The sequence below is a fragment of the Trachinotus anak genome, unplaced genomic scaffold (assembly GCF_046630095.1).
Source record: "Trachinotus anak isolate AG129_WGS33_773 ecotype Australia unplaced genomic scaffold, CSIRO_AGI_Tana_v1 ptg000007l, whole genome shotgun sequence".
In the NCBI taxonomy this organism is placed as follows: Eukaryota; Metazoa; Chordata; class Actinopteri; order Carangiformes; family Carangidae; genus Trachinotus; species Trachinotus anak.
Genome location: NW_027273858.1, coordinates 10007668 through 10031777, shown reverse-complemented (window position 1 = coordinate 10031777; position 24110 = coordinate 10007668). Strand labels below are relative to the sequence as shown.

At 40.2% G+C, this 24110-nt stretch overlaps 2 protein-coding genes across 3 annotated transcripts in view; one reads left to right on the top strand and one right to left on the bottom strand.

Moving 5' to 3' along the window:
- Positions 1-9985, top strand: part of LOC139622790 (SH3 and PX domain-containing protein 2A-like) — a 51695-nt gene extending 41710 nt beyond the window's left edge. The window contains exons 9-14 of one of the 2 annotated variants that reach the window (XM_071480390.1): positions 1529-1612; positions 5181-5298; positions 5394-5719; positions 5831-5880; positions 6673-6792; positions 6990-9985. In XM_071480390.1, coding sequence (XP_071336491.1) covers positions 1529-1612; positions 5181-5298; positions 5394-5719; positions 5831-5880; positions 6673-6792; positions 6990-8912 — 2621 coding nt within the window. In that variant the 3' untranslated portion in view covers positions 8913-9985. The remainder of the gene's footprint in view (positions 1-1528; positions 1613-5180; positions 5299-5393; positions 5720-5830; positions 5881-6672; positions 6793-6989) is intronic. The other variant, XM_071480391.1, reaches the window with a different exon arrangement.
- A 5545-nt stretch (positions 9986-15530) lies between these two features.
- The window catches only part of LOC139622792 (E3 ubiquitin-protein ligase NEURL1-like), a 32253-nt gene continuing 23673 nt past the window's right edge, over positions 15531-24110 (bottom strand). The window contains exons 5-6 of the mRNA XM_071480392.1: positions 20364-20543; positions 15531-19675 (exon numbers count right to left, since the gene is read on the bottom strand). Coding sequence (XP_071336493.1) covers positions 19431-19675; positions 20364-20543 — 425 coding nt within the window. The 3' untranslated portion in view covers positions 15531-19430. The remainder of the gene's footprint in view (positions 19676-20363; positions 20544-24110) is intronic.

Below are 24110 nucleotides of genomic sequence, written 5' to 3'. Positions count from 1 at the left end.
AAACCCTGATTGGAAACACACCTATGTAGAGTTTGATTTGTCAGGTTGTAATACCGACAAGTGCAACTGAAGATTGAGTCCAACCATGCGATCATCTTGACAGCCGTGTCAGATGCGGTTATCAAGCCATCCAAGAGCAGCTCAAGCTGTCTCACTCTTCAGTATAAGGAAACATTTTAATCTCAAGGCACTAGGGCTCAATTAGTGTCACACACTCAGATTTTGATAGTTTTGACAGGTAGTGCAGCCACTGCAGCATATTTGTTAAGATTTATGCAGCACTGTGTTAGAGAAAACCCAACAAACTGGAGGCACGGAAATAATTAAGATGCGTATTACACTTCCAAACAAACATCAAGATTTTCCAGCACTCTGGCCAGCACATCTTTTGCTGTACAATTGGTGTGCTTTATAACAATGGAACGCAGGATCCCCTTGGTGTTGTATATCTTATGACTCAAAGATTCGGGGGGGGGGGGGGGGGGGGGGGGTTCGCAATATATGCAATATGTTAAAATGCCCCTTTCTCTTAGTTTAGATTTACAGAAAACATATTTATCAGAAGTCTTCAACACACTGTACTGTATCACACACGAATACAAATACACACACACACACACACACACACACACACACACACACACACACACACACACACACACACACACACACACACACACACACACAGAGAGACCTAAATGCAGGCGTCCACACCCAACACTCCTATCTACTCAGTCAAAGATAGCTGGAGTTTGCTGCCAGGGGGTTTCGGGAGGACAATCTGTCAGTGTAATTAGTGTTTATGTGACTAGTCAGTCATGGGAATGGCATGAAACTCATAAAGAATCTCTTTGTCAGTCTGGTGGTCTTCAGCAGTCTGTGCCACCACATTGAAGCACATAGTTCTCCAAAACTGGAATACGAAATTCATGACAGTTTTCTCTCAAGAAGCCAAAAAATAGACATGTTGACATGCAACTCTGCCCATTGATGGAAGTGAACACAGAGCCTCCTCTTCCTTCTTTTGGTTATATTTTATACAAAAATAAACACATTACTTAAAGGATTTGTTAAAAGAGAAGATTAATACCACTCGCATATCTGTCAGCTAAATGAAACGTTGCAGCTGATATGAGCTGCCAGTTACAGACCTGTGCTCTACTCCTTCCAGCGGCACCGTCAGCTGTTCTATTAATTGGATGGCATTCCTGCAGCAGCAATGTGTGTCCCAGATGCTCTAACACGACAGGATGGGAAAACCATGCTAACAACATCCTAATTACAAGCCACAGAGAAGATGTCTTGGTTTAACACTTCCTCTGTAACCTCCATCCATCCACTCTAACCGTCCATCATGTTTTGCTTTGTGGTCTTGTTTTTATGTCCTCCATGTAGCTAATAATGGGGCTCTTTTTGGTTGGACCCATGTCATTTGTGTGCCGTGTGTTTGTGTAACATTTGCGCTTGCTCTTCATGTCTCCAATGTTTGTTTGTTTGTCCTTGTCTGGTCACCATGTGTGTCTGTCAGTTACTAAGCGACATAAGGCTCATCTGAAGAGGCTGGACCGGAGATGGACGTTGGGGGGTGTCATCAGCAGGCAGCAGAGCCGAGGTGAACTGAGACAGATGCTGCATCACCTCCCTCCCTCCCTCCTTCTCCCTCCCTCCCTTTGTTATTGTTCCTCTCACTCCGTCTTATTTATTGCTTCTTATCACATGGTCATGTGGCTGGGCTCGTCCCTCTCCACATGCACATATTTGCTCAGTCTTGCATCCTGTGTTGTCTTCCAGCAAATGCATTTATCATGAGCCACAATCTGCCACGACTAACCACTAACTGACGTTAATATGAAATGAGCTTGGAAAGCAAAGGTGAAATCAGCGACTTTATATACACCAATTATTGATGCTAAGCTCAAATTATGTTACAAAATTGCTCCATGTAAGCATTTTCATTATAATTAAACACTGTGTGCCAAAAGCAATCTTCTCAGAATCACACTACCCACTCATCTGAAAGTAGTTGCATAATAGGCTCTGGAATGCCTTATGCTGCATTTTAGAGCCATATTTTGCTTTTTTATGAGCAAACGAGGCATGTATGTAGTTTTGTAATGAGTGTGTGTTCCACCAAAGTGTTGAAGAAACAGACATTTATCCTGCTGTGGTGCAGATAGCAACCAATATTGACAGATAAACAAAGAGCCTTATTAATCTCTCACATGGTTAGCAAGAAAATCACATTCACTCTCACACACTTACACATGTTTTTCTGACCAAGGCCAAAGTTTTTTTTTTTTTTTCACAGGAGATGCATTTGGATTGCTGACAGAGGAGTGAGGATAGGCTATTGAGTTCAGCCCAAATTTTGCACTTGGCAGTGGATGCTGCTCTCTGGAGTAGAGAGAGAGTTGTTTCCACCCCAGGACTGAAATCCTGCTTTGTGTTAAAAAAAAAGAAAAAGAAAAAAAGAGACAGATATTTTGCTGACTCCACAAGAATAATTTATAACACTGATGCAGGCGATGCATGTTGTGGTTAACATAACATCTGATTCAGAGTTTCCCTTCATTGCACTGCTGGATATTGTTTGAAGGAGGTTGGTGAGAGGAAAACGTTAAACCAGCCCCAACACAAAGAGGCCGGAAGAACGAGGCAAAAGGAAAATAAAGCGTACAGAAATATCCCCTAACCAGGATCCTACTTTAGTTTTTGCAAATAAAGGGAATTACTATCCCACACCCATTCAGCTCCTACACAACCTTGGAAATGGGTGGAGAAAAGGAAAATGGAATAATGTCTCACCAGAATGTTGAATCCTGTGTACCAGCTTGAAGGACAGTGGAGAGTACAGCGCTCCTTTATGTGCTCCTCTCCTTTTTGAACACACCTCTTCGACTTCTGCCGTGTGTGTTTAGACAGGAATTGCCATAATGACAGGAAATGAGGTCTTTGCTCTTGCCCTTGGCCTCATGGGAATGCATAAATCAGCATGGAGCCTCTGCTCTCTATTATGTGCTGAGTTAGGAGATGCTTGCTGTCACAAAGCCAAGGACACTGTTAGGACACTAACTTGCCCCATGTGCTGCAGTTCGCCCTGGTCAATACCCTTTGTAAATGCAAGTAATTAATTGATGTTAGAATGGTTAATATTGTGGTGCACTTCATATAATCACATTTTGAGGAGTACATAGTTTTTTAAGTGCATTTTGCACCTTAATTGGACAGCTGATTGTAGAGAGATGGCAGGAAATGAGGGGAGAGGGAGATGGAATGTTGCTTTTCATGGTCAGTGCCTTAAGGCAGGGACATACAGTCAGACTGTTGAGCCCATTATGAATATGATCTGGGTGTGATGATGGATCAGACAATGCAGGACTGGGTTTGTAGTGTGGGTCAGTTGGTGTAGACAGCTGGCAGATAAAGTCATATGTGTCATATGTAAAGATTTTAATCTTCAGTTGTTCTAATGAAGATTAAATATGTATGACATTTGCGACTGACATTGGCAACCAAAGACACCATGTGTGTTTCTTAAGGGAGACATACCTGTAAATGTATAGCTTTATCAGAAATTGATGTTTTCACTCCCCTCATGTTCCCTCTGTAGGCTGTATGGGCCGTGTTGCCCACATCTCTCCATTGGAGATCTCACCAAAACTCTGAGCTTTTTTCCTCCCTTTTTTGGCCTTTAAAGTGCAATTTGCACTGCATGTAAATATTGCAAGCTGCTAACTATTCCAATCAGTGTTTGTTTTAGTAAAAAAAACATGCCACAATTGGGGCTCTTGCAGGATTCACAGATTGGTTTACCTCCAGATTACCTCCCACTCACTAGTTGTTCAGGATGTAGTATAGTGTATTTACCCAGTCATAAGGTTTATGCCTCTTCCTGAATGGCAAAAACTAACAACAACTTTAGATGTGGTCCTTCAGCTGGTCTTCAGGTTTGTCCCAAGCTGTAATATTTTCAAGTCTGTCAAAACAACACCCATCTGCTGATATGCACATTGAAAGCATAATTGATTGTTGTAAGTGTCCTATCCATACTGACTGCACACAGATCCTTTCTTGAAGTGTTTTCAGTCTAAGTGCTGGGTGACAAAATTCGCAGTGTTAGTTTCATACAAAATGCAATGAGGTTAAAGCAGTCTGAGGCAGTCAAATCAAGTTACAGTCACTCATGTTCCAAATTTCCTCTTTGTGTTTCCACAGACAGCGTTTGCTCGTTCAGCTTGGATGGAGGGACAGTAACAAAAAGAGGGAATTCTGTATGAAAAATACTGTAATGTAAGATGTCTGTTTGATTTGTCCAACTCAGACTGCTGGAACCTTTCAGAAGCTTTGGCTAAAGTTTGGAATACATTTTTGCACAGAAATAGAACATGGGAAATGAGTTTTGACCTCCCTCACTGACAACGAAATTTCTTTAAGAGGGGATATTATTGTGGCCAGCATTAACAGGAGGTACAATTAAATACCAACAGTGCTTTCGATTCAATGTATGAATGGGCGTGAATATTATTTTTAAAACTGTGAACATATCCTAGGCCACCAGGGTGCCCCAGTTCTCCTTATTTGTGTTGGGTATTGTACTGTAACTCATAATACAATCCTGTCACAATGTTGCCCATGATAATGATGCTAACACTTCAAGTCATATAAATCATATATTTCTAAAAAACTATCTAATGTGAAATACTACATGCTATGCGTGTAACTTCAGAGAAATACATACTTCCATGATGTTTTTTTTATTAATAGAGGAACTGATTATGTCCTGTTGTTATTCACTGCATTATAAAGTTCTCTCCGTCTCATAAAAAACATTAGAGATTAATCTCATGTGCCAAAGAACATTTAACACACGCACACACACCCACAGAGCAAATCCACATGCGCATCTGGCAGCTGAATGAACTGCCAGAAAGCAGAACAGTTCCTGTCTGTATTAAAGAAAGAATACACCTCTGCTCTGTTAACCTTCATCTGTTACTACTGCAGTATGATCATATAAATCTAAGTCATAAATCATACAAGTGATGTGTCTACAAAGAAAAATCATAGAATATACACTTCTTCCTCTTTTTCTCTTCTTTCCAATGATTATCTTCTTTTCAGAGATTTTACAGCCCTCACATTCTTAGCTTTGTTGTCATTCTCTTCTCTGGCTTTGGCAGAAGAGAAGTACATAACAGTGCAGCCATATTCCAGCCAAGGCAAGGATGAAATTGCTTTTGAGAAAGGCGTTACTGTGGAGGTGATTCAGAAGAACCTTGAAGGCTGGTGGTTTATCAGGCAAGCCTCACTTGCTTCAGACATTTGTTATTTCTTTCATTACAAAATGATGGTATTTTTGATCAGTTTTCTCTTACAACTCTCTTACTTCACAGGTACCAGGATAAAGAGGGCTGGGCCCCGGCCTCTTACCTAAAGAAAATGAAGGATGACTTCTCTCCTCGCAAGAAGACTGTTACAGGCCCAGTGGAGATAATTGGAAACATCATGGAGATTAGTAACCTGCTTAACAAGAAAGCCTTGAGTGAGAAGGACGTGCAGACTGAAGGTGTCCCAGAGAGCCCCCAGGTGGCCAGGAAGGAGATCAGCTTGCCAATCCCCTGTGCTGACTCTAGCCCTGTTAATTCCCCACAGGATGGAAGCAAAGCAGAGCCTGCTTCACCAGCGATAGCCCGCATTGCCCCTCATCGGGTGGAAATTGGTTAGTTGTGTCACTGTGAATGATTCAGTGTCTGACATAACTTGAAATTCTTAAATGTAACCAATCGTGTTCTTTTTTTTTTGTCTTTATTTGTCTGTGATTGTTTCGCAGGCTCCCCAGTTCTCAGGCAAAAACCTCCTCCTCGAAGAGATGCAACCTTGGTAAGAGCGTTTGATATTTTATCCATGTTTCTTGCCAACCAGTAATTTATTTATGTTTCTATTCTTGAAAAGCCTCTACAAATGGGTGCTGATAAATGTATACCCCTTGTGAGCAATTTTAAATGGCAGGGTGCAGGCCTTATTTTTGTTCTTGAAGAACAAACTGACAAATGTATAATACAAATAAATCAAAAGCATACTGTCTTTACTGATATTATCTCTGATTAATAGACCTGCACAGGACTTCTGTGGCTGTTCCTTCACACAGACAAATAGCAGCAAATATTAAGAAGTGGAGGAAAAAGTATTTAGACCGTTAAGTAAAAATTCTAATAATTGTGAATACTGATCCATGCTTTAGCTGTTGCAGGGGGAGGATGATTAGTGGGGTAGAAAAGAAGAAAATGCTAGAAAATGTTATATTTGCTCTTTTGGCCTCTTCTCTAATCTTTGCTTTTAAGAGAAATAATAAATAACTTTACCTCACATTGCCTTGAACCATCTGAGGAGTGTAGAGGGGAAATGTCTCTTTGGTGGAACTGCTAACAACTCTTAGTCATCAAACATGTGACACTCATACACTGCCTTTTTTGTAGGGAGTCACAAGTCAGAAAGGTTTCCACTTAACGGTATTTTGTAGGATTTTTGTAGGATAATCATGTGTTTTTTTGTTTGGTTGTTTTTTGTTGCCTTGAACTAGTCTTAAGTACAGTACAGTTCTTGACCAAATGTACTTATTTACTTTCTACCACAAACAATAAGTCTAACATAGTCAATTTCATTTCTTCCCAGGGATTTCAGTTGCCCTCCCCACCAGAGCCCCCCACAGTTGAAGCAGAGTATTACACCATTGCAGATTTCCAGTCCTGTATATCTGATGGTATCAGTTTCAGTGGAGGACAGAAAGCAGATGTAAGTGCTCTTTTTTAAAGTAAACCTCAGTGGTAAGACAATCTTAAACTTGGGTAGCAATCATATATCTCTTGATGTATCAATTTATTCATCATAGCTAAGTAATAACTTAGCCAAGAGAAAGTCTGAATCAATCATAAACATGTCTGAAATGTCTTTATATATAGACTGAACCCTTTCTTAAACTTGTATTTTAGGTCATTGAGAAGAACTCAGGTGGTTGGTGGTATGTCCAGATAGGAGAGAAGGAGGGCTGGGCACCCTGCTCCTACATTGATAAACGTAAAAAGCCTAATCTGAATCGCAGAACAAGCACTCTGTGCCGCCCTAAAGTTCCACCTCCAGCTCCACCTGTCAAAAAACAAGACTCAGTGGAGACTGCACCTCCTAGCAGCCCTGGGTCTGAAGCTCCAGAGTCTCCTGTCTCTCCTGGTAGGCCAGTCTATGAGGAGCCAGAATATGATGTTCCTGCCATTGGCGATTTGGACCTTGAGTCTGAGTTTGAGTTTCTGAGAGGAGAAGGTTCCTTGGTGGACACAAAGAATGAGGACACTTCCTCCGAGAAGGGATCTCATCTATCTTCCAAGCCCTCTCCGGCTTCATCACTCCACAGTGCCTCTTTCAAAATTGGTGAGTCATTTGAAGATGGCCACGAGGCAGAGGGGGAGGGAGAGGAAGAGTGTATCTATGAGAATGACGGCTTCCGGCCCTTCAAAGAGACCCCAGAGAGGCAGTGCAGCAGGGACTCAAATTCCTCCAAGACAAGTGTCTTGTCAGAAATTGGCAAGACTGCAAACCCAATTTCAGGTGGATGGAGATCTGCAGGGAACAAACTAAAGATCGACTTGAATGGGAGCCCATTTTCAACTAAAGCTGAGGAGGCATCCAGTCCTAAATCTGCCTCCACTGAGTCCACCCCAGATCTGTCCAGACCTAAAAAAGACCAAGAGGAAAGCAAAGTATCCTCTCCCACCAAGTCTTCCTCTAAACTAAAGCCAGTGGTGAGGCCTAAACCACAACTAGCCAAGGCCTCCAGTGCTGAAAAGATGGACATCAGCACCTTGAGAAGACAGCTGCGGCCAACAGGGCAGTTGAAGAACGGCACAAAAACTAAAGGTGAGGATTCTGAGACAGCTTCAGTCATCTCCTCTGAGGACTCCTTCTCATCTCAGAGCACATCCGATCTCTCCTCCATCTATTCTAAAGGCAGCAGGGGAGACTCTGACCTGGAAGGCTGCAGCCTGTATCGCACCACAGATCCCTATGAGAAAGTCCAAGAGTCTGAGCTCAGTTTCCCTGCTGGAGTGGAGGTAGAAGTGCTGGAGAAACAGGAGAGTGGCTGGTGGTATGTCCGCTGGGGAGATTCAGAGGGTTGGGCTCCAACTTACTACCTGGAGCCCATCAGGCCACAAGATGACATTGCAGGGTCAGAATCTGATGGCACCCCGACTAAACCTGGAAGCCTCAGCAAGTCCAACAGCCTGGAGAAGAATGAACAACGGGTGCAGGCATTGAACAATATCAACCAAAATCTAAAGAAGGTCACCCCACCCATCCCCTCCAAGCCTCCAGGTGGTCTCTCCAAACCTACCGGCTTGTTCGGTTCACGGAAACAGAATAACACCAAACAGCAGCAGGTTGTCAGACCTCAATCTGTCTTCATATCAGCCCCAATCAGGGATAGCCCCAGACCTGCTGGCTCTCTCAGGAGAAATGAGTCCCTCAACTCCACAGACCACCCTCGTGCCAGCCCCACAGTGCGACGCAATGCGTCCTTCGGCACTGTGCCACGCAGTTTGGTGTCAAACAACATAGCACTACCTAATAAAGACAGATCTGGCACCGGTAGCTCTGAATCCCTTGGCCTCAGCTCACAGAAGAATGCCCTCCCTGTATCAACAGTGAGGCCGAAACCCCACATCATTCATAACAACCTCAGAGAGGTGTATGTCTCCATAGCAGATTATCATGGTGATGAGGAGACCATGGGATTTCCTGAGGGGACGAGTCTTGAGGTCCTGGAAAGAAACCCCAATGGGTGGTGGTACTGCAAGGTTCTGGACAATGGCAGACCAAGGAAAGGATGGGTTCCCTCAAATTACCTCGAGAAAAAGCACTAGCACTCATGTGTGGAGCTGGCAGAACTCTTAACATGCGTGTAAAGACTACTCAAACGGATGCATTTATTTTGTGAAAAAGGCTAACCCAAAGACGTTCTGTAAGGATGTTTGAAAATCTTACCCGGTACCTTTGCCAAAATGAGCGCGGCCAGATCAAATTGTGACTTTGAAATGAAATTAGACATCTGGTAAAATGAGTCTACATGATACAGTGCCTGAGACGTTGCATCAGAGGCAATATATTAGGACATAGTGACACAGACAAAGAGAACACCAGAAAGCAGAAGAATGATTTAGTGCTATTCTTCAGTGGTTACCTTTAACTTGAAATAATATGTCATTTTGTGTCCACTCCTTGAACCCTTTTCTGTAAGTTTATAATGTATTTTTTAAAACCTTTTTAAGCATTTAAAGCTTACTGCATGTTTGAAATGATTCATTATACTGACGATGCCTTGAGCTGTTGAAATTAAACCTTTTTCTCCTCCTTTCTTTACAGAAAATCTCAGTTGTTGCCAAAGCTGCTTTGTGTTAGTCTCATTTTGGTGCTCTGTGTTTGCATGTTTTTTGTAATATCTCTTTATACTGTATGTCACCTTTTATGTGAAATATTTTATCCATCTAATTGTATAATATTGTCCTAATGAAACAATTTGTGAGCATCTCTGATAATAACAGTATTTTTTACCCTTAAATCAGAAAACAATCCCTGATGATCTCACCTGAAACTTATAGCCTTAATATGTTTTTTGTATTAACTTAAGAGGCTAATTATCCAAAATTAAACTTCCCTCATGTCAGTGAAAATTATATTTATTCATTACTTAAATATCACATTATTATTATTTTTATTATTTTTTTTACTGATTTAAAAAAATCATAATGGCTTAAACATTTCTAAGAACTGCTCCATTAATCATAACACTTTGAATTTCTGCTGGGCAGTAAATTTGACATAACTCTTCAGCTGCAGTAGTCCTGGGATGCTCACTTTTGTTTTATGTTAACTGTGTGACCAGTGATGATAACTGAAGTGCCAAAAGAATTAATTAAATAAATGCACTTTTGAACAATTTTTAGTACTTTCTTTTGCATTAGTCATAGTTAGTGTTTGCCCACATATCAGGTTTGCTCCTCTGGTATAGTGGTTCCCAACCTCGTCTGATGTAGCTGCGCAAGCCTATGGGTGTCATTTTCTATTCAGTTCAGTTGTGTTAGTTTAGTTTACTTTAGTTCAGCTTACCATGTACCACCACCATCATAGTGTAATTCTAAAAGTTCACTTTTAGTATATTTAAATTAATGTTTTATGTTTCATATCATTTTAAAGTCTACATGCTTGGCTTTATTCAACCCATTTGTGAGTCTACATAACAACAACATTCACTTGAGCTTTTGTAAATCTGCTTACATACATTTTTCTACAATTTCTGTGATGTAGTTAGTCATTGTGCACACAATGATATGCATCACACAGAATAAATATCAAATTCAACAACATCACCTTAAAAGCATACATATAGTATGTTCATGCACATTTGTTGCCATCCTCATTTTCTGTCTACTCTACTCTACAGTCTGTCATCAAAATAACAGACAGGAAAGCCATTATAAACATTTTAAATTTTAAAATAGTAACCCTACATTACAAAATACAGAAATATGAAAACCAAAGATTAAATAATCAGTTGTATTTTCACATTGGCACACATGAATTTTTTCTATATAGGGGATCAATAAAGGTACATCTTATATTATCTTATCTATTATTTCAGCTACACCAAAACAAAATTAGCCTAATTTCATCAGTGTTGTAAGAGTATTTTCAATGCTCCACATGTGGCATGTTGTATGGCAGTTGCCACTACTGTTAATGGAAGTTATGAGAGAAGGGAGTAAGGATCTGCTGAATTAACTGCAAATTAAAGTGGGGTATAATAAACATTATAATGAGAAGCTATCAAAGGCCATAACCACTGGTAAGTCAGCCTCTTAATTGTATTGCAGAGGTGGGATACTTGAGTCATATGACTTGGCTCAGACTTAGATACCCACAAATTAGAAGACTTGAGACTTGCTTGACTAACACTGATACAAGACTTAGTATTCATGGCTAGAGATGCTAGACATGACATAGAGATTTGTTGTAATAACTAGAATGGCACATACCACTGCCCAGGCCAAACAATCTTACACATCAAGGAAAGTCACAGCCCCTCTGTATGGGCTGCAAACTGAGCTTCTTTGTTCTTTGTTTTGGTATCTGGTCCGTAGGTGCAGGCATGTTAGTGCATGTGCGTGTACATGCACTGTAAGCCCTCCCTGTTAAACCTGTTGGCTGTCCCCGCATTTACACTGGGACTGACCACATATAGTTGGCCAGTGCAATAGACTTCAGGTGTAAGCCACCTGCCAGACGTTCTTCCAATGATGTAACGTGTTTTTCAGCTTAAAGGCCTATGACAAAAAAATAACCATCATGTTGTACTGAAGAGGACTTTAAACTAGCAATTGAGACCATAAACTCATTAGGGTGGCTGTTCACTTTATATCATTTGTATATGAGCATTAAATCTTGTTATAAAAGCACAAGCACCATTGTTACAAGCAGTGTGCTACACTGGGGCCCAGTAGCTGTTAGGGGCCCATCACACTTGGATTTTGAGTCATTTTATATTTTTATTGTTCTTATTGAAATTTTCCAAAATGGCATGTTTTATTAATAATACATGTTAGGCCTGTTTCTCACTACCAATTATTTAATTTGGTTAATTTCTTCTCAAACGTTACAAAGTAGGGCCTAAAGGGGAATCCTAATCTGACCAATGACCTTGCTCCCTGTCATTTCTGATAATTTGAATGGATGTCTGTTTTTTTTTCTCAAACTTTTAGCAAGAAATGAGTTCTTCAAATGGATGATTCAGTTTGCAGCATATTGTTTAACAAGCCCAAACAAACAAGTGGCGCTCAAGAGAGTAAGTATAGAAGAGAACAGGAAGAGTTTAGTTCTGAATGATGATAAAAAGGTTTTACTCAGCATGCTTCAAGTTCATCAAATGTTAGCATTGTTGACTTGCAGCCGGAGGTCAACATTTGCTGGATTGGCTACACTCTCAATATAGAATGGCAGAGGAGGAATTTGAGCAATGTTGTTACTGACTTTGCTAAGCGAGAGACCCGGTGGGAGAACTTCTACAGGTACAGATTTCTGTTTATGGAGCGGGGTCAGGGATTTAAATCTATAGCAATGTAATTGTTACCTCTCAGATGTTGGACAAATGCACAGCTACATCATCTATGTGTGATAACATGTGGCCGCTGTGTCATTGATGATGAATGATGAATTCTATAAATGCAGTGATTGTGTGAGGAGGTGCTGTCATCCATTCATTCATACTGTGTAGACCCATAAGAAAACACACAAGAAACATATTTAAACAATTATGTTATACTACTGGCCAACCCTAACCCTTATAATCCTCACCCTAGCCCCTTGTCTGGATTCTGACTGGTTGATTTCTAGCCTTATTCTGATTGGTTATTTTGTAGCTGGGTTGTGATTGGCCGATTTGAAGCCCCTATTGTAACTGGTCAATTTGTAGCTCTGTAGAATGTAAACCCAAACCAACCCTTACCCTTATGACCCTAGCCCTTTGTCCGCATTCAGACTGGGTCATTTGTAGCCTTGTTCTAATTTGTCATTTTGTAGCTAGGATTTGGGGTTTAGGGTTAGGGTTAGGATTAGGATTAGGTAGATGACTACATAATGTTACATGACTGTTTTCATTACTGACTGGCTACAGAAGACATGATAACATTAGCTTACTTGCCGTTACCCATATTGTGAATTGGTTTGGCAAATGTTGCTATGGCTTGCTGGCTTACTGCCATCATGGCAGAGCTAGCTAGGGCTAATGGTTGAGGCTGGATTGTTTTTTTTTGTTCACATGTACACAGGGTAACTATCCAGTTGTGCTTCTTGTTATGTTTAGTGCCTGCGCTCATTGGGCTTCTTAACACTTTGCAGACTGAGACTGAGAACGTGAATAGAGCGGGGGTTTGTGTCCGAAGAAGCATTTGTTTAGAGACGCTGATCTAGTGCAACATCTTGTTTCAGTGACGACTGAGTTACTGAATCCAATCTTGAGACTTGCTTGTGACTTCCACATGTGTGACTTACTCCCATCTCTGTTGTCTTGCATTAAAAGCTTTCTGCTTTGTAATAAGTAAAACATCTCAATATTGATGTGTTTATATCTAGTATAAACCGTATCTGTGTATATTAAATACAACTGAAGTGTTTGGCCAGCTGGATGCTGTTATGCAAATAAATTAGATCACACTTGGTTGCCTGACATCCCTTTCATTTCTTATCCATAGCACTGAGCCAGGTTGAGGTGCAGTTCAACTCTGGCAGCTTCTGCTTTGGGAGAACCTGCACATTTGGCTTTTTAATTTAGCATCAACTGACAAAGCAAAAGTTAAAGTTACCAATGTGGAGTTGTCCTATTATGTTGTCCCCATCAACTATAATCAGAGAAACACCAAATCAAAACACTGATGCAGTTTTCCAGTGTCAGACACTGCATATTGCTGGTATATTGGATTTGGTGCCTGAAATGTAATAAGATCTACAGTTCATAGGAGTTTAATCTGAAATATGTCCATCCCCTGTCAGTTTCCTCTATTGGGATCTCTACACTCATACTGCACTCACTGGCTTGAAACGAAGTTATGGGGGCCTATTGATCATCTTTATACTGTAACATGTTTGGCTGCTGGCTGTGTTTAATTGTGTGTGTATTTCCTTGCTTGTTGTACTTATTCATAGAATAGGCTGTTTCTTTATTTGTGCTTTTACAAATAAGTAATCATTGATGTAAGAAGATGAAAAAGTGCAGATGTCCAGGTGAGATAAAGACACCACGGGAGTCATAAGTTCGAATATGGGTGTTGTGTGTGTCAGTCAGAAGTTGTTATATGCGAACATTAAAACAGAGAATGTAATCTACATTGAGTGTAAGTTCATCCTTGACTTTAGAAATAGTAGTTTTACAGCTGAGCAAAAATGATTAAAGACTGTCAGATGTGATTTAAAGCTCTGAAGAAAAAAAAAAATACATTAGGAAGTAGACCTTGAGTATTTTGCCAAATTGATTTATGTTGTTAGAGAGAAGGAAAAAAGTTAGGAAAGACTAATACAAAGTATAAAAAATAGTAGGGTCTAACCTTTTCTGAAAGTTTCTGTGCATTTTGTTTTTCTTTTTTTTTTTTTTTTTTTTTTTTAACATTTTCTTTTAACATTTTGTAAGGTCAACATCACATTGCTGATGGGTTTGTTGCTGGGGGGTTTTCTGACCATGCACAAGGTGTTGTTACTGTTTCTGACCACTGGAGGGCAGCAGCACTCAACATCTCAATGCAGATTGGACACAGCATCGCAGTCACCTTCACCTCTGTCTTCATCAATACTGTAATTAGATAATGCAGGGGTGAAATTACTCAATTGATATTCTAGATTATCGACAAGGTTGCACTTTCAAATATAATTGCACGTCTCCTCACAGCTTGTCCCTCGACGCTGCAAATCTGACTGAGGAAAGGATTTTACATCACACTGAACACCAATAGCTTAAAGCCGTAACTACAACAGAGGAAGAAACACAAACCCAGACTGTCTGATGTCCAGTTAAAATTCAGAATCAATAGTGTTGAGCTTTTTTGGAATACAAATTTGATACTTTAATAGATGATGTGTTTTTTTGACCAAACAGCTGTCTAGATAGAGATACTGCAACACAGCTCAAACAAGTCTACCAAGCCCTTAAGCCTTCAGGAGGCCAGTAGTGAGGTTCACTGAGAGGTCTGAGTGGAAAGTCTGTGTGTACACAGACACCAGTGAGATATACTGTATTCATGTCACTTTCACAGACACTGCCTGTGTATTTCCCTCTCACCTCTGAGAACACTTGGCCATGAACGGCAGCCACCGCTGCCTGTTTCATGTCCGGACGTCATAGGCTGTATTGGTGCCTATTGGAGTGCAGCATAAAACAGTGCTGCATTAGAGCCAGGCATGAGGGTAGTAAATAACAGATGATGTTCACTGTGGCCAGGTCTGCATACCACAACTCTAAACAGTTTCTCTCTGAGTTATGGCTGTTTACTAAAAGCCCTTGCCTTTGTTATTCATATAGTATACGGCAGGATGTTAGTCAAGTATACTACTGTGGAGAGTGATTGTGTTGGGTGTTAGGCATCTGAGAGATGGCTGCCTTTTTGTTCTCTAACTGTTGTCCACTTTGAATTTTTTTTTTTTGCGTAAGAGATTAATCCATCATCAAACATTTGTATAATGTACGTTTTGGGAAAAGGTAGTGGCACTAACGCTCTCTCATTTCCCATCTTCTGTGCCAGTTTCCTGCTGTTCATAAAACATAATAAAGACTGTAGCTGTGAAATGGAGATGGACAGTTCTAACTTATTGTTGCAATCTGAGTCAAATGCCTGAATCTAAGCAGTTAGGCTCTGTTGCATACCTAAACAAGCTGCATGGGCTAAAATGTTTTTTTTTTGTGTGTAATAAGTAAGACATAATAACAGGCTTAAAACCAATGATTCAGACTTAAACTTTATTTAACAAACTGAACATAATTAGCAAATTCAGAAACCACTTTAACTTTTTTTTTCTCCTTTATTTATTTATTTATTTTTTTACGTCAAATAGAAATCCCAAGTCCAGGAAACCAAAGTTTTGAGCTGATTTTCTTATCCAAAGTGCACAATGCCCACCTTCACCTACTTGCTGGTTTTGTTTTGTTTAGACTTCAAATATTTGGTCACATTCAAAAAAACAGGCTGTCAGAATTATGACCACATGGAGAACTATGCACGCCTGCTTCACTAAAACACAAAGTCAAGATAGAATTTAAATATGCACAAGATGGAAAAACATTATTTTACCAGCTAATAGGAAACCAACAGCAATTTTACACATTTCATTCCCTCCTAATACCATATTTTAGTACATGACATTAAAGTAGATGTTTGACATTTTGGGAAATATGCTTATTCAAGAGTTAGGTTAATAAATTGATACCACTCTCACATATGAAAGAATGACTCTAACTAGCAGGTTGTTAGCCATGAAGACATGGAAACAAGGGATACAGCTACAATCTGTTCAAAGTTAACAAAATCCACCAGTAAGCAAACAATAATGCAGCAACTTTATCCATTTGAAGTTGAGTTTCCAAATGTAATATTCCCTTTCCATTAGCTGTTCAGCTTGTTGCTTCCTGTGTGTTTCTGCTGTTTAGTGCTGAGCAGGTAGTGTGCCATGGGTTTTCTGAGCATTTTCACTGACAGCAGCTGCCTGCTGTGATGACACGATGAGAGCAGTGAGAGTGAACCAAAACAGTGAAGCTGCAGGTTGGATAGCTAAACAACAAGCTAAAAATTGAATCTTTTGAAAACTCATCTCTTCCGAGAGCACCTTCTTTCCTAAAAACCTGAACATGTCTAACTAGCACTTCCTTATAAAATCTCCCAGCACTTATTAAATAGATGTTGTACCTAATACTTACACAAAGGTTTCCCACTGCACTGTAGCTTTATTATTGTTCTTTATTTGTAGCTTTGGATAAAAGAATCTGCCAAATCCGTAAACGTAAAATGTAAAACTAAAAATGATTAAAAAAAAAAACAACTAAGATGATATGAATCTGTGAAGCTAAAGTGAGCGGCAGATTCAGGCGATAACTCTGTGATAACTCCTTCATCATTATAAGCAACACCTTTCACATTGTCACATTATCATTTGATATACTGTTATTATAAAAATATATTTATATTATATGCAGTGTTAAAATACTCCATCACAAATGAAACCACTGCATCCACAAATTTACTTAAAGTACATAAGTATTATTAACTAAATGTACTTTAATGTACTAAAGTGTCCCATCAGTGTTATTATTAGATTAACTATTCCTGGTGCACTGGTGTGTTAGCTACTTTACTTCTATAACAATATATCATATTTTATGAGCTAATAATATGTTTTGTATATAAAATCTTAATTTGCAAAGTAACTTGTAACTACAGTGTTCAGCTAACTGTAGTAAAAAGCAATGTTTCCTTCTGAAATGTAGTTTGGTATAAGTATAACATCAGGTACTATAATTTGGAAATACTCAAGTAAAGCACAACCACCCAAAACTGTACTTAAGTACTGTATTTGAGTAAATGTACTTTGTTACATTCCACCACTGAGGAGCGGTATTGATCTTCTCGTCGAACTCTTTGCCACAAAGTGAATAAGTGTATTTCCCAAAACATCAACACTGCTCCTTCAAATGAAAATCAGCTGTCACAACCACTGAATCTTTCAGGAGAATAAACTGACTATGCAACAATGAAATATTATTACATTTTGGACACTATAGCCATACATATAAAATAAACAGTGATAATTCTTTATAGTAGCACTGACAAAATAAATAAACCTCATAATGTACAGTTAATATTACACTCATCAATACCATTTTTCTATCAAAAATGTTTCACAATATTTCATTTCTGCTAGGTAATATTTGGTCAGGAAGAGAAACAAAAAAAGGTAGAAATGTAAAGGCTGGGCGTCTCTAAAGCACAACAAAATTCCAGTATTATGCAATGCAGTGACGGAGGGGACAATGCGATATTTCAACATTTCATCTTGGGCAGTGAATAAATTCACACACTGATATTAGCCGCACTGAAATGTTTGCTTCAAAGTCAAACATGACAGCTTTGTATAGGTAGGTTGTGTGGTTACACCTGCTCATGTCAGAGACATCACAACCATGTAATAGTAACTTTAAGATGAATATGAACCCAAGTATTCCTCCTGTTTTTTTTTTTTTTTAGAGAGAGGAGCCTAACAGACCAAAGTGTGTCCAGACTTCTCTTTTTAAAGGCACACAAGAAAACTTAACTGTGACGCAAACCTTTTACAACATAACTGCTAGTTTTCCCTCCACAGCGGCGAGATGAGCTTCAACACGTTGAAAAAAAAAAAAAAAAAAAAAAAAAATCAGCACTTACCACTTTACAGATTACTGAGTAATGTTTCAGCAAGGCCAAAATAACACCTGAAAATAGCTTGTATTTCTTAACAACTCAAAGCAGTACATAATGCATGAGATTAGTCAAGTGAAAATGTCCTTGGAGTTTGCTTTTACCGATGGAGAGCAGCACTCAGAAACTGATATGCAAATGAAATTCTCACAACATCCCACAATAACAAGCTACATCCCTGTCACTAACTGCACACGTGTGAATTTTTCTCCACTTGAAGACACAGCGCACTGAAATACATCATCAGTGAATGCAAATATTCATGTTTTACTTTAATGTACATAATGAAAGAGGAGTGTGTAACCTGAAGTAAGCAAAACCATTTGTAACTTAGTGTTTAATGGGTTTCTTGCATCCTTATGTGCCCTTCCAACATTTAAAAAATATGTCACTGCCCACCAGTGTTTATTTAGATGACTTGTCCAACTGCATCATCCAGCAGGCTTACTGAGCAGCAAGAGGTGGCGGGGATGGCTGCCAAGGAGCAGGACATGCAACCCATGCAAGTCCCACATTTTACAGGCTTTTATACAAACTCTGTATGTATGTGGTTTGCCTGAGTGAGCAAACACTATCTTTGCACTGACACGATGTGCAGACACACTGCGAATTTGCCCCTTCCTCCACCGTCTGCACCTCAAACTTACAACGTTCCCTCTCTCCTCCCTCGCTTCCCTCTTCACTGATTTACATCCTCATTTCACCGCAAGCGTGACCTTCTATGGCGACAACACTTTTTTACCCTTCGCACAATCTCGCCTCGCCTGAAGTTCACAGAAGCACAGCAGGTCATGAAATATCCAACAAAACACTTCATTTATTATACAACTGAGTTAAGGATTTCTTTACCCTTTAGGTTTAGGCATTTCATTGTGTTTTATTGCATGAGGAGCATTTTCTACTCGTTCAAAAATGGCTTATTTTAGAAATTCTGCAAAGTTTTCTCTCTCTGTCTTTCTACTCGTTCCTTAGTGGTATATATAGCAAGCAGAATGAAGGGTCACTCTGCAGGAAGTCGGACAGATGCCTCTTCAGATTACTCTTCCTCCTCAACAGATGCACAAATTACAGAGTCACTGGACAATATAGTAGGTCAAGGTCCAATCTGCTGTTTCTGATGATCAACACTGTATTTCTTGATGGTCTCTGATGAATCTCACTGATTGGTCTTCACAGGAAAGAGAAAGTGTGAGCTTTCAAATGGTGTGCATTAGACATAACATGGATAAAATGTTATAATAATGGAGTTTGAAGTCCTGCTGTAAGAGTACCTGAGCCAGACTGCACACACAAACAAGCGGGGCTTTCACTTGTGCCGTGTCCGTCTTTACAAAGTCTTACATGGCTTTGACAACCTTGAGCTGAGCCTGATGATGTGACACGTTGTTGAACACGAGCCTACGTGCTCCTGTACGTCTTGATGATATCTTTGATTGTCCTCCTACAGATGGGGCAGCATGCATTGGCCATCTTCTTGAGTTTGAGGCCACAGGTGTAGCAGAGACACATGTGCCCACAGGCATAGAGGACTGTATCCACCACGTTCTCGTAGCAAATGGTGCATTCGTCACTCCATGAGCCCGAGCAGGATGGGAAGGTAGGGGAGTCTGGGTGGCTGGAGAATGGAGAGCTCGGGGTTGTACCTGAGGAGATGAGAAAAAATAGGGACTTTAGGGATGTGTGAATGAGTGTGAGAGAGAAAACAAAATGAAAAATTGCCAAGAAATAGAAGAAACCCTAAGGGTAGTTCAGGCAGACAACTCAGTCTGACAGGCTCTGTTCGCTGCAACATATGTCCAACGCACCTTTTATTTAAGCTGTCAATACCCTGCCTACTGTTTTTCTCTACTCATGAAGCGTCAGGACAACTTTATGGTGAAATAATTGTGTCTGCGCCGCAACCCCCGCTCCTTCTACTGCCATTATCTGCCAGGAGTTTTCCTGTCATGCTGTCTGCAGCTTGGGAGTGCAGTGATGTCGGGTATCACTGCTTCACATCACCGTGGTAAATATTTGTTTCATGTTTGCTTCTAACTTGCCTATCATGAATCGATGTCTTGGTTCTGTTTAGCCAGTGCTTATGTGCTGCTGGCTGTTGTTTTGCTCTCCTGCATGTCTACATCTTATTCCATTTCATAAACAAAAAAAGTGATAAACACAGACGAAAAAAATCACAACAATCTGGACAGGGAATACATGCACATACATGCATATGTAAATACTTGAACTGGTTTTTCTCAAAATAAAAATTTGGCTTATCTCCCACTACAAGGAAAGTTTGAGAATTAAGAAAGAAAAGAGAAAGGAATCAATTAGACCACATGGACAAACCTGTGGAGGAAGAAAAGACTGTGTGGTAGTTGGAGTTGAGGCTTGAATTGAGGTTGATGTTCAAGGGTGTGTTGAGGTTGGGCTCTGAGTTGCCACTGCAAAGCATTGTGGGAGTGTTGGGTGTACAGGAAGGGGAGCCGGGGACCGACGGGCCTCGGAGGTCTGGGTGCAGAGATGAACCTAATGGTACAGAAGAGACATCTGGGTCAAACCAAAGATTCACAGATTTAGATAATATATGAAAGTAAAAGGAGTCAAATAATTCCATCAGTCACACTGTGCATCTCTGAGAAGTTAGTCAAAGCTGGTAAATAGTAAATGGAGGAGAGTGCATGTCTTGTTGCATCTCTCTCAGTATCTCAGTCACTCTCTCTCCAACAAACACACACACATTAAATCTGTTCTATCACCAAGCAGATGACTTGTGAGTCCACAGTGTCTGTGTGTGGGTGTGTGTGAGTGAGTCAAGAGCCTATGAGTTGGTGTAGTCTCGTCAGAGACACCAGGCACCCCCCACCCTTTCCTCCCTCCTCCTTCATGAGCCCATGATCCCTCTGGGTAGGGTTCAAAACTCTACCACAGACTATCTGTTGTCTGTCCTGTATGATCCATCCTGAGCTGCACCACCGGCTCTGGCATCAGTTCACATATTGGTGGCTCATGTCTCCGAACAGATGAGAATACTGACCCTGATTCCACGGACAAATTCTGATCTAGTTTGCCTGGCAGGCACACTGCATTGTTGTTTACACATTGTCCTTCAACTGACCATGGCAGAAATATTTCAACACTGTCAGGCTGGCCATTTTGCCACTTGGCACCACATCCTTCTATGTGTCAAATTATCTAATAGTAGTTCTCATCCTGTCCCACAATTGTTTTATCCAAACTTCCCTAAAATGACTGTGGAGTGGTAAAAAAAAGAACCACAGATGTTGAGAAATCACAGATAAAATGAAATATGTAAGTTAAAAAAAAACAAAAACACACATTTATGTGGTCTGTTGTTAGAACAAACATGTATACAGTTAGTTGCATAACTCTAGCTACGTGCTCTGATCCATCACTCAGTACTCTGATACCTTCTCCCTGGACCACTTCAACCACTGCAGTCTCAGTTTCAGCCTACATAAACAAACCATAGTAGATTTTTAGTCATGCAGCAACCAGTTTGCTGCTAGATAATCAACAGTTGAGCACAGGACTTATACAAAAATCTTTGTTTGCATTTCAGTTTAGTGCTGGGATTTGTAACTGTACCACTTTGCTGAGACACACTTTTTTTCAGAGTCATCTATTTATTCTGTATATATGCTACAGTATGCATACAGTAGCATTTATACACCCCTCCATTACCTACTTAACGTGACCCATGTGGCAGCCCGGCTGTTAGCAAATGTCTCGGTCAGCTCTAATAAGGCAGAATGGGTAACCTTCATGTCTATTCATGTATCCTTTCATCAAGGGTACCTTTCATCTTCCCATGGATTATGAATTTACTGCTGCCTGGGCCACCAGGAATGAGTATATGAATATCTTTAGTTATGCAGGCAGCACAGGAGACTTATTTGTGGTATAGAATGTGTATGGTGACTTTCAACACTTGCTTATCAAACCTAGAGAATTCTGCCGCACCCCATCAGGCTTTTTAGTTTTCTGTTAGTGTGTGAAAGAATCAGGTTTTTACACCTGCATCAGCTGATTTTTTTTGGCCACTTGTGGTTAATAGAAACCAGCTGTAAACACAACAAAGACATAATATCACCTTCTAGGTTGATATGGTGAAGTTGGACGCAAACAACTGTTTATTTACAGATCAAACACAGCCACCTGGCAAATATACAGTCAATTTCATATTCACCCTCCTTTTAACTCTGTTTTTGGTCTCCACCACCTCCTGGCTCTTTAGCTACTAGCTTAAACATTCTGCAGGGTACAAGTTTAATTTCCCTGGGGGTGTGGGGCACATGTCCTCCTCACTTTTCGAAATCCTATTTTAGTCCTCCTTACTTTTATTTGTTCGGGTACTAAACCGATAAAAGACTTACTGAAGTCTCTCTGAACATTGTCTTACTGTCCACGTGAGAGAAGATCTGAGTTAATAAAAATGTTAATATAATCATCTGTGGTCTTCAGTTATTATCATGTGGTCAAAGAAATGAGCTCAAGTTGCAGCAGCATGTGGTGCAGTGCTGCCCTTGGTCTTGCCTCTCAGACTGCTTGCATTTCTAAGGGCTGAAAACAACAACAACGTCCTAAAAACCCACTATAAATAGACATCAGCCAAAAATAAAGCACACTGCTCTTTGTAGCAGTGATGTAAATACAACAATTACTTGTCAGAAAGTACAATGTATTTTAAAGGAAAGATTTTAAGAAGGGTTACAATATAGAGGTTTCATTTTTTTTTATTATACCACCATTATTAGGGACAGTGTGATTTATCTATTTCACTGAACACAGCTGCCTGATGCAGCTGAAAACAACACTGTGACAATGATGACACTGAACCAAAACTTTAAGTTGCAGACCATAAAATAAAAACAGCTGAAAGATGCTAGAACGCTTCGTAGAGCTGCTGAGCCTGCTGATAATTCTCTGTAGGTTTGTCTCTAAGAGTCACCCCTTTCACATACACACATTTGATCAATTTTTAATATAAAAAGATTGATTATAGCAGCTTTAAGATAACAGCTCAGCACATGCAGAAACATATGTAAACCAGGAGCAGGACGCCTGTAATGAGGCTATACTGTGAACCATTATTGATTCTCAGTATCATAGATGAAATGATAAAATCATACTTTCTAATATAACACGGACAAAATGACCACGTGAGAGTAGCAGACTTCCATCTGTTCCACTTCACAGGCTTGACAACACCCCACCATGACAAACTGTCACTTGCCTCAGTGGCTAGATGTTTCCATGGTAACTCATGGCGTGTGGCTGCAGCGAGTGGGTGAGCAGAGACGTCACAACTGCACTCCCCACAGCTGGAGTGGGTAATGAGTCGAAGAACGCTCAAACCCCAAAGAATTGATGGGGGGAGGGGGGCATGAGGAAAAGAGGACATACAGAGACGATTGGAAGACCACTGTTAAGGGAACGGGCTGTGGGTGGAAAACCCAGCATCTCAAACCTCCATGCAATTACATTTTAATAATGCATATGGAGGGCATCATAAGGAGCTATCATGGGCCCCCTCCTGATACATAATGCTGGCTGCTGGGAGCCCACGCAAGACAGAAATAACCTCCGCAGCCCTGGTCTGACTGACTACATGAAAGAGAGGAGAGGAGAGGAGGAACTGTAATCCAGAAATGAATCATAGGAGAGAATTAGAGAAATAAACAAATTCCAATGAATTTTTACCATCTGAAGTTTCTCAGAAAACTCCACCTCTAATTATGAATTTCCTGTGAAAAGGACTATAACCTGCTATAATCTTTGACAGAATAATCATCAGCTTAATCAGAATGCAATGTTGGAGGGAGATGTTTTTCCAGAAAAGAAGAGGGTTTTTAGCTGTGGCGACTGTAAACAAATCGAAAGCACTCACATTTGTGCTTGCTGCACTCTGCAGTATTTCACACTCACATCATAATATGCTATGTCCAAGCAACACTTCAGCTCAATCTTAAGAAAAATTGACAATTTGAAATCCTTTAAGTGCAGGACTCTTAAACCTCAGCGAGTCATAATAAATATTTTAAGTGTAAATTGGATTTGCGCAAAATGTAGTGA